At 50.4% G+C, this 17,405-nt stretch overlaps 1 protein-coding gene across 7 annotated transcripts in view; it reads right to left on the bottom strand.

The window, feature by feature from the left end:
• Positions 1–17,405, bottom strand: part of LOC144695650 (histone-lysine N-methyltransferase EHMT2-like) — an 83,102-nt gene that overhangs the window by 65,318 nt on the left and 379 nt on the right. For all 7 annotated transcript variants that reach the window (XM_078566565.1, XM_078566562.1, XM_078566568.1 and 4 more), the window contains exons 2-9: positions 11,931–12,015; positions 7,809–8,135; positions 6,543–6,802; positions 5,573–5,725; positions 3,930–4,085; positions 2,844–2,990; positions 2,384–2,539; positions 828–951 (exon numbers count right to left, since the gene is read on the bottom strand). In XM_078566565.1, the coding sequence (XP_078422691.1) occupies positions 828–951; positions 2,384–2,539; positions 2,844–2,990; positions 3,930–4,085; positions 5,573–5,725; positions 6,543–6,802; positions 7,809–8,135; positions 11,931–12,015 (1,408 nt within the window). The remainder of the gene's footprint in view (positions 1–827; positions 952–2,383; positions 2,540–2,843; positions 2,991–3,929; positions 4,086–5,572; positions 5,726–6,542; positions 6,803–7,808; positions 8,136–11,930; positions 12,016–17,405) is intronic.

The following is a 17,405-nucleotide window of genomic DNA, read 5'->3' as shown; positions in this document are numbered from 1 at the left end:
CTCCCTCAGTACAGACCTTCCTGACAATGCAGTGCTCCTTCATAACTGTCCCTCAGACAGTGCAACGCTCCTTCAGTGATGCCCCTCCGACAGTGCAGCGCTCACTCCATACTGACCCTCCAACAGTGCAGCACTCCCTCAGTACTGACCCTCTGACAGTGCAGTGCTCCCTCAGTACTGACCCACCCAAAGTGCAGCACTCCCTCAGTACTGACCCTCTGACAGTGCAGCAATCCCTCAGTACTGACCATCCAACAGTGCAGCGCTCCCTCAGTACTAACCCTCTGACAATGCAGCGCTCTCAGTACAGATCCTCTGACAATGCAGCACTCCCTCAGTCCTGACCCTCCCAACAGTACAGCGCTCCTTCAGTACTGACCCTCCGACAGTGCAGTGCTCCCTCAGTACTGATTTTCCTGACAATTCACTGCTCCCTCAGTACTGACCGTCCAAAGTGCAGCACTCCCTCAGTGCTTGACCCTCCGACTATGCAGCACTCCCTCAATACTGACCGTGACAGTGCAGTGCTACCTCAGTACTGATCCTCCGCAGTGCCATTCTCCCTCAGTACTGACCCTCCAACTGTGCAGAGGTTCATCTGTACTGACCCTCCTATGGTGCAGCAGTCCCTCAGCACTGCCCTAGAATGTCAGCCTGGAAATATGGTTTCCAGCTGCCAGAGAGCTGATTCAACACATGATCATCTGACTCGGTGGCATGAATACTACCCACTGAAGCACAACTGGCAACCTAACTGACAGCAGCGCAATAATGGTCACATACACACAATAACTGCTGCTAATTTTTAAAGGGGCCGCGTCCTTTACCTGTTGGCACACCTGCTTCAGCATCAGCCGCCCCTCTGCTGGGCAGCAACTCAAACTGTTGCTGTGTACTTGGGTTAACAGGGTCGGGGTGGCAAGAGTCACCTTTCATTTCCACCAGCTTGATCTGAGAAACCAAGTAAAGCACAAAGCAATTTACACACAATGTAAACCTAGCGAAAGACAGTGCTGATCAGGAGAATACATAACTGCAAAGTACTGTCTTAAAAAGGGGCAGCATTTTAAGTTTGGGTGGGGAGCTGGGAAGGGAGATTTGGGAATCACCAAGGGGATGACCCAGTCACTCAGCAGGACCCTCCAGTAACCACGCTCAAAACCTAGAAAAGGCTAACATGTCTAGAGTTCGTTCAGCGCAATCCGACACTGATAGGAGGTGGTAAGCAGGCAGGACGGCCTCTCCCCTATTCCCATACTTCCTTTTGTGATTGGTTAGGGATGTGAAGCCTTGGAAACCGTGGAATTTTAACCACTGGGGTTGGAGTTGTGGTGGGGGTTGTTGGTGGTTGGGGGGGGGGCGGTGTGTGTTGGATGGGAGAGGGGAGAAATGCAATGGCCATCAGATAAATTTAGGCTTCTTTCAGCATTTCCCTCATGTCCAGCTCTCCACGTGCCTTCTTCCCTTCCTCCAATTCCTTTGTCCCAGCGCTCCACACCTTTCAACCAATTTCGCACCCTTAGTGCTTGCCTTAATTTTGACCTCAGCTCCTCAGAGTGGGACTCGAACCCATGACCTTCGGACTCGTGAGGCGGGAGCGCTGCCCGCTGGGCCACGGCAGAGTGCAGGAGATCTTCCGTCTCTGAACATTTGCAGACTTAAGGCAACGACGGGCTTTTGAAAATGTGCGGTCTCCGTGAAGGTGATTGGGCCGGCCGTTCCCGGATCTCTCAGCGTTTTCCCCTGCTTTCCGTTACGTGGGTAAATTGCAGAAACCGGACAATGTGTCCATTTGTATGTCGACCCTGAACACACGTGGGCCTGTGGGTTAAATCCCACCCCCCCCCCCCAATCACCGCCCTTCCATTCCATAGCCAACACTCTGAAGGGAGGGCGGAGGTTGGAGAAGCAAGGCTGCAACATTCTCTCTGAATGCAGATGATGTGCGGGGTTGGGAAATTTCCCATGTGTTCACTGGATGGACCCCTGGGGGGGGGCTCAGAATTTCAAAAACCTAGTAAATTATATAACTGATTGTGTGGAGATATGAAAACTGCCTAAATGTTGCCCTGATTCCAGGTTTGGTTTGTCTGTTTGAGTCCTATTGTGTGGAGAGCTGTACAGCATGCATGTTACATACAGAACCCAAAAGAACACAAGACTGTGGGATAAGGCACATTCATCGCTCCCTGCGGTGTAGTGACATTTAGGTGCTCGCGACGCTTTCGCACATCAAGTGCTTAACCTAGTGTCAAGCCCAAGCGTGTTTTGATCACATCAACAAGTGTTGCAGTTTCCAACCTATGGAGTCTGGTGTTTCAGCAACGCTCCCCCCAGTCCAGAGCTGAGCTGAGCTGCAGTGGGTGCACACACTACGACGTACCTGAGCAGGGCTGGGTTTAAACATGGACTTCCTGGCTCTGTGGACTTTCACTTTCTCCACCTGGTCCTGGGGAGCATCCTGTCTCTCTGCTGTCATCATCGACACCTCGCTCCCGCCCTGGCCAACGATCTCGCTTGGAAGGCTCCTGGTCAAACTCTGAATTCATTGCACATCGTGGAGAATAAAAAGGGACAGTTGTGAGGAATGAATTAACACCTTTTGCTATTAACTTTTCTTAAGTATTAGACTTGTGTTAAAAAAAAAACTTAAAGGAGCACTCAAAGTGTTCATTCCTGCCCCAATGTTCATTCTGAAATGAGGTGCTGCCAGGTGCTTGTGCTTCAAGGAATGCCATGCAATTTACCCAAACTCCTATAAAATAAAAACTCCTAATTGACTTTTTGAAGCCAGGCTGTTTTCACATCACTGCACAATAAACAGACACCACCACCCGGCATACCTGGCTAATGCTTGTTGAGAGAAAGGATTTTCTCGCTCTGTGGATCTCTGGGTACTCGTCCAGGTCTGGGACCATAACCTCCGTCTCCGCGGCAACCTCAGCGACTGCCCGAGCAGTCGGCATGCTTGCCATCCTCTTTGCCGTACCCTGTGTGGAAGCCAATCAGAACAGAAGGTCAAGGGGGTAATGGGTGTGAGGATGACAATGGCTAAGGGGAGGGTGGAAAAGGAGGAGGAAGACGATAAAAGCATGGGGGTGAGCGAGGGGGGGGCGGGCAGAGCGAGGAGGGGGCGGGCAGAGCGAGGAGGGAGCGGGCAGAGCGAGGAGGGGCGGGGCAGAGCGAGGAGGGGCGGGGCAGAGCGAGGAGGGGTGGGGCAGAGCGAGGAGGGGGCGGGCAGAGCGAGGAGGGGGCGGGCAGAGCGAGGACGGGGAGGGCAGAGCGAGGAGGGGGCGGGGCAGAGCGAGGAGGGGGCGGGGCAGAGGGAGGAGGGGGCGGGGCAGAGGGAGGAGGGGGCGGGGCAGAGCGAGGAGGGGGCGGGGCAGAGCGAGGAGGGGGCGGGGCAGAGCGAGGAGGGGGCGGGGCAGAGCGAGGAGGGGGAGGGCAGAGTGAGGAGGGGGAGGGCAGAGCGAGGAGGGGGAGGGCAGAGCGAGGAGGGCGCGGGCAGAGCGAGGAGGGGGCGGGCAGAGCGAGGAGGGGGCGGGGCAGAGCGAGGAGGGGGCGGGGCAGAGCGAGGAGGGGGCGGGCAGAGCGAGGAGGGGGCGGGGCAGAGCGAGGAGGGGGCGGGGCAGAGCGAGGAGGGGGCGGGGCAGAGCGAGGAGGGGGCGGGGCAGAGCGAGGAGGGGGCGGGGCAGAGCGAGGAGGGGGCGGGGCAGAGCGAGGAGGGGGCGGGGCAGAGCGAGGAGGGGGCGGGGCAGAGCGAGGAGGGGGAAAGCGCATCGCGAGGGGGGGGGCAGAGCGAGGAGGGGGGGCAGAGCGAGGAGGGGCGGGGCAGAGCGAGGAGGGGGCGGGGCAGAGCGAGGTTCCCTAGGTTTTAACATTTCTCTGACTCGTCCACCAGTCTGCAAAATCCGGTCTTCTCTCTTCACCTGGCTGAAGCTGCCTTTGAGGATTGACTTTCTGGCTCGATGAATATCCTGGTTCTCGTCCTGAGCCTGGACTGCGTGCTCTGGCTCTGTCATTCCCCCAGGAGGTTCACCAACTGCCCGTCCAATGGGCAAGCTTGCCAACTTCTCTGCCAAGCTCTGTGTGAAGTTAGGCATAATTAGTCACAAACGAGATAAAAAACACACAATCGGATGCAGGGAGGTGGAATACTTTGATGCAAGCAACGGTAGACTCGCCACTCACGGGATTGTTTGTGCCTGTGCAAAATATTATACATGCCCCCGTCTCACCGCACTAAGCCACCCAAAAAGTACAGCTATGAAATGTAACCTCACCGACTCACAAAAAGCTGTTAAGTGTTGTAATCACACCAGCTATAACAAAACCCAGCTTTCTAAAAAATAAGAAGCAGATTTATTAGTCAAATGTACAGTTTTATTCAAGCACCTGGCCGAAGTTAAAAAGAGCATTGTTAGTGAAAAGACAGTTGGTATTATATTTATATAAAAGAATTTGCATTTACATAGTGCCTTTCACAGCCTCAGGGGGTCCCAAATGGCTTTACAGCCAATGAAGTACTTTTTGAAATGTAGTGACTGTTGTAATGTAGGAAACGTGGCAGCCAATTTGCGCACAGCAAACTCCCACAAACAGTAATGAGATAATGACCAGGTCATCTGCTTTAGTGATGTTGGTTAAGGGATAAATATTGGCCCAGGACAGCAGGGAAAATTCCCTTGCTCTTTTTTCAAATAGTGGACCTTTCATGGCCACCTGAGAGGGCAGACGGGGCCCTCGGTTTGACGTTTCATCTGACAGGCGGCATCTCTGACAGTGCAGCATTCCCTTTGCACTGGGAAGTGGGACTTGTGACACACATGGAGAGTGAGCTATCCACTGGGTCATGGTTGGAGCTGTGAACAACCATATAATGAAGTAATCTGCCAAGATAACCTGCACTTACACCTGGATTGAAAGTGAGTTTTTAAGAAGGGGACAAGCTAGCCCCACCGCAGGACTGCTGCTCATCCATCCTGGCAGCTCGGGGACCTATACTCCTCTCCATGTTACCCACAAATGGCAGCAACAAACACAGGGAAAGGTGCTCGATGAGCACCTGGCATGTTTGCTCACCCCTAACTTGCCACTGACGTGCTCAGGGTGACCTGGAAGTTGTTCCCTGCTCCTCTAATCCCGCACCTCTGTCTCTCCGTCCCCAAACAAATGCCACACAGTCAATATAAAAATGGGGCTGAATCGCCTCCTAAAGGTAGGACTGGAGTCTTAACCCCTCGTAGGCCATGCATCTCACACACTCTGCATCTGATCGGTGCCTGACGCGAAGGAATGCCTGGGAGGTGGCGGGGAGAGGAGGGAGGGAGCAAGAGTGTACTGATGGGACGGTGACAGCAGGATTACTTGTCCTGCGTCCAAACCCAGAGCAATGTAAAAACTCACCTGAAGCGCGGGGCAGCTGACAGGCAACAGCTGGGGCGGGAATTCAGAACAGGTTTTTGGGTGGGAGGTACATTTTTTTAACCAACAGACAGTACGCAGTCAGCTTCCCCTTATTTACTGTGGCTCACTGGCCAGTCTGAGGGGGCGGGGGTACTGTTCACCGTACCTGACTGAAGCTGCCTTTCAGTATCGACTTCCTCGCTCTGTGCACCTCCTGATTCTCGTCCTGACCCGGGACTGCGTGCTCAGCCTCTGCTGTCGCCCCAGGGGTCTGGCTTGTCCGTTCGGTGGGCAAGGTCCCCAGTTCTGTAGGCAATCTCTGTGTAAAAGTTACAAACAGCAGGATTTTTTTAGGGTGGGGGGGGAGTGTCTGGGAAATGCAATACTTTTAAAGCAAGGCGGACTTTAACCGAATGTCTGCCGAATTAAAAACACAAAAATTTAGTGGGAGAAAAATCAGTTCACATTTTCCCATCCACATCCTCCCCTCGTCATACAGATCCCGTGTTTCCCTGGCATCGTCCAGGCTGTTATGGGGGATCTTTTACCACCTCAGCAAGTCATTTACAACCAATACTTTTTGAATACTATGTCACTGTTGTAACGGACGAAATGCAGCAGCTAAAATATTCACAGCAAGCTCCCACAAATAACCTTGTGATAATGACCAGATAATGTTTTTGTGATGTTGATTGAGGGATAAATGTTAGCCAGGAAACTGGAGAGAGCTCCCCTGCTCTTCCTCAAAATAGTGTCATAGAATTTTTTTACATGGACCCGAGCGGAGAGATGGGGCCTCAATTTAACGTCTCATCTGACAGACAGCACCTCCGACAGTGCAGCACCTCCTCAGTACTACACTGCGAAAGTCAGTCTAAATCTCACGCTCAGTGTCAGCTGTGGCTCAGTGGCTAGCACTCTCGCCTCTGAGGCATAAGGTTTAAGTCCGACTCTAGAGCTTGATCCACGCTGCAAGGCAGGCGACGTCTCCTCAGCCCGCTATCCCTCCTCCTCACAGCCCAGCCAAGACAGAGCAGTCGCAGTCGTGATGTAAGTGCACGCCCGGCCATCAGGCGGCGGGAAAGCATGCCCTCCGTGCAAGCGCAACGCGCAAGCGGGGCCACCCCCTTTGGTACCTGACTGGCGCTGGATCTGGATATCGACTTCCGTGCTTTGTGGATCTTGGGCTTCTCATCCTGAACTGGGATCAGTCTCTGCGCCTCCACTGGGACTGCTGCCACCTCGTTCCCTGCCCGTCCGGTCGGCACACTCAGCAGTTTCATGGCTAGGCTCTGAATGGAGTTCGGAGACTTGTTGAGCCCGGTTAGTGTCATCTTAGCCCTGTTGGCCCCTGGGGCCTTGGTGGGGGAGGCAGGGAATGTTTTGGCAGCATGGCCTAAGGAAGAAAAACATCAAAGCAAATTAGAAGAGGGCAGGAGGCGGCCTTTCATACTGTGCTGGTTCTTTGAGAGAGCTACCCCATTTGTCCCTCTCTCTCCTACTCTTTCCCGTTATCACAGAATCACACGGTGCGGAAGAGGCCCTACAGCCCATCGAGTCTGCACGGGCACGTGAGAAACACCTGACCTACCTACCTAATCCCATTTACCAACACTTGGCCCATCGCCTTGAATGTTATGACGTGCCAAGCGCTCATCCAGGTATTTTTTAAAGGATGTGAGGCAACCAGCCTCCACCACCCTCCCAGGCAGGATATTCCAGACCGTCACCACCCTCTGGGCAAAAACATTTTTCCTCACATCCCCCCTAAACCTCCTGCCCCTCACCTTGAACTTATGTCCCCTCGTGACTGACCCTTCAGCTAAGGGGGACAGCTGCTGCCTGTCCACCCAACAATTTTATTTTGCCTTGCCCAGTGTTCATCCAATCCTCTTTTCAAAGCTACTATTGAATCTACTTCCACTAGCCTAACAACAACAACTTGCATTTGTATAGCGCCTTCAATGCATTACAACGTCCAATGCATTAAAGTCTGACACTGAGCCACACAAGGAGATAATAGTTTGGTCAAAGGGGAAGAATCTCAAAATAGGATAGAAATAGGAGGAGAGGTTTAGGGGAGCAATTCCCGAGCTTGAAGGGCCAGGTTGCTGAAAGCGTGGCCACCACTGGTGGAACAAATAAAATCGGGGATGCACAAGAGGGCAGAAATGGAGGGTGCAGGCTGTTCCAAACCACATCATCCTGCTGCATGAAAGAACATGGCCCCTCACCTCCTGTCCAGTTCCTCTGCCAATTGAATCGGCAGTCTCCAGCTGCCCATCATCCCACTAGTTGGTCCCTATTTACTCCGCCAAGACCCCTCCCACTCGCCCTCCCAAAACATCCGTCGGACAACATGCTTGCAGCTGAGGTAGATGTAAACTCCAGGGAATAGTTACCTGACAAGCCCTTGGCAGGGAGAGCTCCGGGTTGAGACCCCGGCCGACTGACAGCCACAGTGTCAGAGGACGGGCACTCCAAGCCCAGGTAGGGCTCACCAGGTTTACACTGCGCCTCGCTGCTTGCCGGCTCTTCCCCTCGGGTGCCCGTAGCCGCTGTGGTTTCGGGGTCGGGGGCCTTCGCCGCGATCTCTTGGCCGGCCCCGGAGCACGGCGCCTCCTTGTTATTCTGCGAAGCGATGTTTCCCATCGCACTTCCGGTGCCCGCCGTGGGGTTCGACAACTGCCCCAGTTTCTTGGGGGGCGGTTCTGCCTCTTCGCCGAGCTCTGCAAAATAAAGCCATACCGCGTTCAATTCCCGGGATGCATTGCACTGTCATTCTCTCACCACACATTCGAGCAAGGTATAAAGAGCTGTTGAGCAGCAGGATCTACGTCCCGATGCACGAAGGCAGAGATGAGCAAATAAACACACCCTCCATTACAAACGTATTCACAGCTCAGAAAAAGCCATTCAACCCAACTGGTCCATGCTGCCATTTAAACTCCACACAAGCCACCTCCCACCCCTACTTCATCTCCTCCCATCAACATATCCTTCTATTCCTTTCTCCCTCATGTGTTTATCCAGCTTCCCTTTAAATGTATCTATTGTGTTCGCTTCAACCACTTCCTGTGGTAGCGAGCCCCATGTTCTCGCCACTCTCTGGGTAAGGAGATTTCTCCTGAATTCCCGATTGGATTTATTAGAGACTATCTTATATTCGTGGCCCCGTGTTCCGGTCTTCCCCGACAAGTAAAACATCTCACCTATGTCTACTCTATTGAATCCTTTCATGATTTTAAAGACCTCTATCAGGTCATCCCTCAGTCTTCTCTCTTTTCTAAAGAAAAAGGTCCCAACCCTGTTCAATCCATCCCAATCGTTATAACCCCTCAGCAGTACGACCCCTCTGTTTATTCACGCTCTCTATTTCCCTTTTACTCTCTCTCTCTCTCCATGACAGAAGGGGGAGAGCCCAGCTTGACAGCTTTATAACAACAACTTGCATTTATATGGCAGCTTTAAAGCAGTGAAATGCCCAAAGGAGCTTATAAAGCAAGATATGACACCGAGCCACATAAGGAGATACTAGGTCAGATAACCAAAGGTTTGGTCAGGTTAAAGGAATGTAAGGGTGAAAGTGAGACAGAGCGGTCTCGTGAGGACATTCCAGAATTTAGGGCCCGGGCAGCTGATCACCACTGGTGCAGCAATTATAATCGGGGTTACTCAAGGCACCAGGTCTGAAGGAGTGCCAAGATCTTGATGGATTATAGAACTGGAGGAGATTACAAAAATAGGGTTCCTGAAAGCATCCTGTTAGCGGAAAATACCACTTACGCAACCACTGCACAATAGCAAAGTGAAACAGTAAGAACACTGAACACTAAGGGGAGGTGGTTAGGTTCTCTCTTGTTGGATATGGTCACTTCCTAGCTCTTTTCCAGGTCTTGCATACAGACCCGGACTGCTTCAGTATCTGAGGAGTCACAAATGCTGCTGAATACTATGCGATCATCATTGATGAAGCAGCTGAAGATGGTTGAGCTGAGGACACTATCCTGATGAACTCCTGCAGTGATGTCCTGGAACTGAGGTGACTGACCTCCAACACCACAACCATCTTCCTTTGTGCTAGATATGACACCAACCAGTGGAGAGTTTCCCCCGAATTCCCATTGACTTCAGTTTTGCTAGGGCTCCTTGATGCCACACGTGGTCACTTGCTGCCTTGATATCAAGGGCAGTCACTCTCACCTCACGAGTTCAGCTCTTTTGTCCACATTTGAACCAAGGCTGTAATGAGGTCAGGGGCAGAGTGACCCTGGCGGAGCCCAAACTGAGCGTCAGTGAGCAGGCTATTGTTCAGTAAGTGCTACTTGATAGCACTGTCGACGACCCCTTGCATCACTTTGCTGCTGATTGAGAGTAGACTGAAGAGGTGATAATTGGTCAGATTGGATTTGTCCTGCTTTTTGTGGATGGGACATACCTGGGCAACTTACCATATTGCCGGGTAGATGCCAGTGTTGTAGCTGTACTGGAACAGCTTGGCTAGGGACGTGGCTAGTTCTGATGCACAAGTCTTCCGTACTACTGCCAGAATATTGTCAGGGCCCACAGCCTTTGCAGTGTACGGTGCCTTCAGCTGTTTCTTGATATCACGTGGAATGAATCAAATTGGCTGAAGACCCGCATCTGTGATGCTGGGAATGTCAGGAGGAGGCAGAGATGGATCATCTGCTCAGCAATTCTAGCTGAAGATTTTTCCAAATGCTTCAGCCTTATCTTTTGCACTGATGTACTGGACTCCTCCATCTTTGAGGATGGGGATATTTGTGGAGCCTCCTCCTCCAGTGAATTGTTTAATTGTCCACCACCATCCACGACTAGATGTGGCAGGACTGCAGAGCTTAGAACTTTAAACTGTGGTTCACAATCCCCAATACCTGTCCAGGACAAGAACTCATCTGCATCCAACACCTATGTACCTCTGCAGTCTCTATCCACTCTCCCACCCCCACCATTTCCCCCTACCCTCATCCTCCTCTTCCCCAGAGAGAGACTACCTTCCTCATAACTCACTCTCCTAGACTCAGCTTCCCAGGCCCCTGAACTCCATAGAACCATAGAACACTACAGCAGAGAAAACAGGCCATTCGGCCCTTATAGTCTGTGCCGAAATATTATTCCGCTAATCCCATTGACCTGCACCCAGTCCATAACCCTCCAGACCTCTCCCATCCATGTATCTATCTAATTTATTCTTAAAACTTAAGAGTGAGCCCGCATTTACCATGTCAGATGGCAGCTCGTTCCACACTCCCACCAATCTCTGAGTGAAGAAGTTCCCCCTAATGTTCCCCTAAACCTTTCCCCTTTCACCCTAAAGCCATGTCCTCTCATGTTTATCTCTCCTAATCTAAGTGGAAAGAGCTTACTCGCATTTACTCTGTCTATACCCCTCGTAATTTTGTAAACTTCTATCAAATCTCCCCTCATCCTTATACGCTCCAAGGAATAAAGTCCTAACCTGTTTAATCTTTCCCTGTAACTCAACTCCTTAAAACCCGGCAACATCCTAGTAAATCTTCTCTGCACTCTTTCAATCTTACTGATATCCTTCCTGTAGTTAGGTGACCAGAACTGCACACAATACTCCAAAGTTGGCCTCACCAATGTCTTATACAACCTCACCATAACATCCCAACTCCTATACTCCCTCCAATAATTCTACATCGCTCTTCAGCACTGAGGTCAAAACTGAACAATTCCAGACCTGGCCTCACCAAAGCTAAGTCGAACTTTAATGGTGTTCCCTCAGACTTCCCTCCTCACCCCCACCTTAAACCTCACCCCTCCCCTCCTCCTCAGGCTTCTCCCGTCACCCACTCCCTCCTCTGACATCCTTCTCACTTTCCCCTCAGACCACCACCCCTCCTCAAACCTCCCCCTCACCCACTCCTTCGACCTCCCCACTCACGCGCTCCTCAAACCTCACCGCTCCCCTCCTCTTCAGATCTTCCCCCCTCACCCTCTCACTCCCTCCTCAGACCACCCCACTCCTCAAACCTTCCCCCTCCTCAGACCTCCCCCCTCATCCCTTCCTCAAAAGTTCCCCCTCATCAGACCTCCGCCCTCCTTAGACCCTCCTCATCCCCTCCTTCGGCCTCCCTCTTCACTTAATCCTTCGGCTTAAAAGGCACAGCCACTGCCTGCCAAAACCACACCAGCATTTTGAACCATCCCCAGCTCTCTATCCTTACATCAGGCACATGGCCACTTCATGCAGATTCTCACCTCTCCTGTCCAAACTCACTGGATTTGCACTTACCCATGTTGAACCTCACCTGCCACCTGTCTGCCTTTTGACCTGGCTCAGTATCTGACAGAAGTTCCCAGGGCACTGTTCAGAGAGCTCTGCCCTTGCTGTACTGGCCAACAACCCACCCTCCACCGACAAAGCAGATCACCGTGCCTTTCCTCTCACTGCCGTTTGAGGGACCGTGCTGTATACAAAATGGCTGCCAGTTTGCTAACAGAACAACAGCCATTTTGAATGGGTAATCTTATCTTACCTTGATTTACTTCACTGCTGGGGCTCCTATCCAGCACCAGGAGTTCTGGTTCTGCTGTGGCCTGCACCGTGCTGTTAGCCTCCCCCTAGATAAAGACAAGCAAAATACCTCAAGTTGTTCTGACAGAAAAGCAAACTTGTTCCATTTGATGAACTCTCCTGATCATTTCCATCAACCTGGGCTGGAGCTGGGCAGGAAGGGCCCATTGAAAAGGAGTGGGTGAGGGGAAAGGTCTGAGGTGGGGTCGGTCTGATGAGGGGAGTGAGGGGAGATCGACGGAGGGGGTGATGGGGAGTCTGAGCAGGGGGCCAAGCAGTGATTGAAGGAGGGGGTGAGGGAGAGATCTGAGGTGGAGGGGTGAGGTGGCAGGTCTGAGGAGGTGGGGGGGGAGAGGTCTGAGGAGGCGTGGGGGGAGATCTGAGGAGGTGTCGGGGAGATCTGAGGAGGGGGTGAGGGGGGTCTGAGGAGGGGGTGAGGGGGGTCTGAGGAGGGGGTCTGAGGAGGGGGTGAGGGGGGGTCTGAGGAGGGGGTGAGGGGAGATCTGAGGAGGGGTGGGGGGAGATCTGAGGAGGGGTGGGGGGAGATCTGAGGAGGGGTGGGGGAGATCTGAGGAGGGGGTGAGCCATGCAGAGTGGGAAGTGACCGAAGGGGTTAATCTGACCCATGGCAGTGTCAAGGGGAGACTGTCATCTACTTTGAACAAAGGCCCATGCTACACTGCAGGCCGCAGGGAGCAAAGTCTCTGAGACAAGGCAAGAAACAGGCAGCTGCTTGACAACCAAGCTTCAATTGAAAAAACCTCACTTTTGGTTTGACTGTAATAATCCCAATTACAAAGATAGTATTTACAGCACAGAAACAGGCCATTCAGCCCATCTAGTTTATGCTCCTCGCCAGCGTCTTCATCATCCCTATCAACATATCCTTCCGTTACTTTCTCCCTCTAGCTTCCCCTTAAATGTAACGTTGCTACTTTTCTCAATCGCTCCCTGGGGTAACGAGTTCCTCATTCTCACTACTCTCTGGGTAAAGAGGTTTCTCCTAAAGTCTTTATTGGATTGTTTTTAGTGACTGTCCTATATTTATGGCCCATAGAATCTGAATTGAAAAAATAATGCTAAACCTGCATTAAATCTTGTTTAAACCACCCTTAAGAGTACTGCATACAGGTCTGGTTGGCATATTATAAAAAGGATATAGAGGCACTGGAGAGGGTGCAGAGAAGATTTACAAGGATGATAGCAGAAATGTGTGGGTATACAAATCAGGAAAGGACTGACAGGCTGGGTCTCTTTCCTCTTGAAAAATGGTGGCCAAGGGCGATCAGATGGAGGTCTTTGAAACGATTAAATGTTGTGTCAACCCAGCAAGGATGCTGGCAAACGGCTAATGCAATTCCTAGATTTAAGAAGGGGGATAGAACAGGTTCAGGAGACCAGGCAGCTTAACATCGGTGGGAGGAAAAATAATGATGTCCCTGCTAAGGGAAGACTTGAAGAACATCTAGAAATGAGAAATATAGTAAGAATAGTCAGCATGAATATCAAAAGGGAAAAATCTTGATTGACCAACCTTACTGAATTTTCGAGGGGTAACAGAGAATCTAGAATGGTAATGCAGCAGATGTAATTTATCTAAAAGACCTTCGATGGGGTGCCCTATAACAGACTAATGAATAAGTCAGAGAATGTGGAATAAGGGGACAAGCGGCAGAATGGATTGCTGGCTGGCTTCAAGACAGAAAGCAGAAGCTGGGAGTAAAGGATGGTTATTCAGAGTGGCAGAAGGTGGGAAGTGATGTTCCACAAGGATCAGTGCCGGGACCACTGCTGTTCACAATTTACATTAACAATTTGGAATCCAAAACAGAATTTCTAAATTTGCAGATGACATCAATTTTTTTTGGGGGGGGGGGTGTGTGGGGGAATAGTCAATACTGAGGATGTCTGCAACAAATTGCAGGAGGACGTTGATAAAATTACAGAATGAGCAAATGTCCAGCAAATTAAGCTCAACACAGATAAACACAAGGTCGTACATTTTGGTAGGAAGAATAGGGGGATCACCTAATACTTGGAAGATGCAAGTCTAGGTGGGGTAGAGGAACAAGGGGATCTCAGAGCACAAATACACCGATCACTAAAAGTGAGGCCTCAGGTTAGCAAGGCCATTAAAAAAAAAGCAAACCAAGCACTAGGTTAAACTGCTAGAGCGACAGAATTGAGAAGTAAGGAATTTATGCTAAACCTGTATCAAACCTTGGTTAGACCACATTTGGAATACCGCGTGCAGTTCTAGTCACCATATGATAAAAAGGTATGATATAAAAAGGCACTGGAGAGGTTGCAGAGATTTACAAGGGTGATACCAAAAAGTGCGTGGGTATACATATCAGGAAAGAATTGATAGGCTGGGTCTGTCTCTTCTCTCTTGAAAAAGGGCCATGGGGTGACCTAATAGAGGCCTTTAAAATTATGAAAGGTTTTCCTTAGAGTGGATGCAGAGAGAATGTTTCCATTTGTGGAGAAGAGGATAACTAGAGGCTATCAATATAAAATAGTCACCAAGAAATCCAATGGGGAATTCAAAAGAAACGGAATGAATGTAGTGAATAGTATAGATGTGCTTAAGGGGAAGCTGGTTAACCATATGAGGGAGAAGGGAATAGAGGGTTACGATGGTAGATTCAAATGAGAAAAGATGGGAGGAGGCTCAAGTGGAGCATAAAGACCGGTATAGACTGGCTGGGCCGAATGGCCTGTTTCTGTGCTGTATATCCTATGTAAAATGAGCAGGGAGGTTATGGTTGAACTGTATGAAACACTAGTTAGACCACAGCTAGAATACTGTGTGCAGTTCTCGCCATTGCATCACAGGAAGGATGTGCTTGCGCTAGAGAGGATACAAAGAGGATGTTGCCGGGACTGGAGAATTTTAGCAGTAAGGAAAGATTGGATAAACTGGGGTTGTTTTCTTTGGAACAAAGGGGGCTGAGTGATCATTTGTATATAAAACGATGAGGGCCTAGACAGAGTGGATAGGATATTTCCTTTAACAGAGAGATCAAAAGTGCGGACTTAAAGTGGTTGGTAGATGGATTAGAGGGAAGCGGAGGAGAAATCGTTCACCCAGAGTGTGGGATCTGGAGCTCTCTGCCTGAAAGAGTGGTAGAGACAGAAACAGTCGTAGCATTTTAAAAACACCGCCTTCTATGCCCTACGTTTTCCTAAATAGAATCTCCTTGAACCCACTAGTTTGACACTCTGACAACGTGACATTCATTACCTATCAAAAGTGTCCATTCCTCATTGGGCTCATGTGTCCAAACTACATGAGCTGGAGTCTCAAATGTGACCACAGTCAGGCTATTTGACGTGGATCTGCATCACAGCTGAGTTGCCATTCTGTCCTCACCTAACATCACACCCCTCCAGCTTTACTGGTGGTGCTGGAGTCATCGAAGATGACCAACATCAGGAAGCCTGGCTGATTACTACCCAACCGCACCACCACCTTCACATCTCAGGAGTTGATAAAAGACCATTTACCTACATGGCAACAGTCAACTGCCTCACAAAGTATTGCATTTGACCTAATACGTCTCTAAGAGACAGGCTAAAATGCAAGATATTTATTCGCTCATGGAATGCGGGGTCTTTGGCTAGGCCAACATTTATTGCCCATTCCCAATTGCCCTTGTTGAGAGGGCATTTAAGAGTCAACCACAAGGGTCTGGAGTCACATGTAGGGCAGACCAGGCAAAGATGGCAGATTTGCTTCCCTAAAGGACACTAGTGAACCAGATGGATTTTTATGACAATCAGCAATGGTTTTGTGGTCATCATCAGACTTTTAATTCCAGGCTTTTATTGAATTCAAATTTCACATCAGCCATGGTGGGGTTCAAACTCAGGTCCCCAGAACATTACCCTGGGTCCCTGGAATACTAGTCCAGTGTCAAAACCACTATGGCACCGCCTCCCCATTTTTCACCTTTCAGGAAAGGTCAAACAGCTTGGGCCTTTACTCATGGGAGTTTAGAAGAATGAGAGGTGATCTTATTAAAACATATAAGATCCTGAGGAGTCATGACAGGGTGGATACTAGGAGGGATTTTTTTATTCTTTCAGGATCGGGAACGTCACTGGCTAGGCCAGCATTTACTGAACTTTCACTAATTGCCCTTGAGAAGGTGACGGTGAGCTGCCTTCTTGAACTGCTGCAGTCCATAAGGTGTAGGTACACTCACAGTGCTATTAGGGAGGGAGTTCCAGGGTTTTGACCCAGTAACAGTGATATATCTCCAAGTCAGGATAGTGTGTGGCTTGGAGGGGAACTTCCAGGTTGTGGCGTTCCCATATATCTGCTGCTCTTGTCCTTCTATGTGGTAGAAATTGCAGGTTTGGAAGGTGCTGTTGAAGGAGCCTTGCTTCCTGCAGTGCATCTGCCAGGTGGTACACACTGCTGCCACTGTGCGTCAGTGTGGAGGAAGTGAATATTTAAGGTGCTGGATGGGATGCCAATGAAGCGGACTGCTTTGTCCTGGATGGTGTCAAGGTTCTTAAGTGTTGTTGCAACTGCACTCATTCAGGCAAGTGGAGCATTCCATCACAGTCCTGACTTGTGCCTTGTAGATGCTGAACATTTGGGGAGTCAGGCGGTGAGTGACTCTCCACAGGCCTCTGCCCTGCATTTGTAACAGTATTTACATGCTGGTCCAATTCAGTTTCTGGTCAATGGTAACCCCCAGGATGTTGATAGTGGGGTATTCATCAATGGTAATGCCACTGTATGTCAAGGGGAAATGACTGCTCCTGCTGCAAGTCCTATGCGAAGGATCTGCAAGGTTGGTAAACAGAATGGGAACTGAACTAGTGGAGCAATGGACACTGCAAGTTTTCGTGTGTGTGATTGCATTTTAAAATTCTGTGAAGAAAGTGCAGTTTTAAAAATGTACTGTTTAGAAGTAGTACATAAAATGGGAGTTTTATTCTGAGCTGGGAAGAAAGTAACTATTCGGAATCCCAAGCTTGCAAGTTTGTCAAATGTATGCGCGGGGGGAGGGGGAAACAGCAACAAGGCAGCATGTCTATCGTTGGGGCTGGCCGGCCTCGCACCCCAAACCCTGAATAACGCACATCGCGCAAGCTAACGTGAGGGAACTAATATACTATACAGGTTACAGGGATCGGTGCTCAATCACACTATATGCCTCTCCCTTTCTCCCCTTCCCCAACACCCCCCCCACCATGAACCCTGTATAACGCATAACCGCACGCCACCGGCAAGAGGAAGTTTACGCGTTACACAGTTTATGGGGTTTGAAAGTCGATCGTCCACCACCCCGCAGGCCGCCCCCCGCCCTGAACCTTGCATAACGCATGCCCCTCGCAATCCAATGGGATGGAACCGATGCGTTACACATGTTGCGTGGTAACAGTCAAGCATCGCCGCCTAACCCCTAACCCTGCCTAA

Source organism: Cetorhinus maximus, chromosome 21 (genome assembly GCF_964194155.1).
Source record: "Cetorhinus maximus chromosome 21, sCetMax3.hap1.1, whole genome shotgun sequence".
In the NCBI taxonomy this organism is placed as follows: Eukaryota; Metazoa; Chordata; class Chondrichthyes; order Lamniformes; family Cetorhinidae; genus Cetorhinus; species Cetorhinus maximus.
The sequence above is the reverse complement of the archived record's forward strand: the minus strand, read 5'-3'. Positions and strand labels throughout refer to the sequence as shown.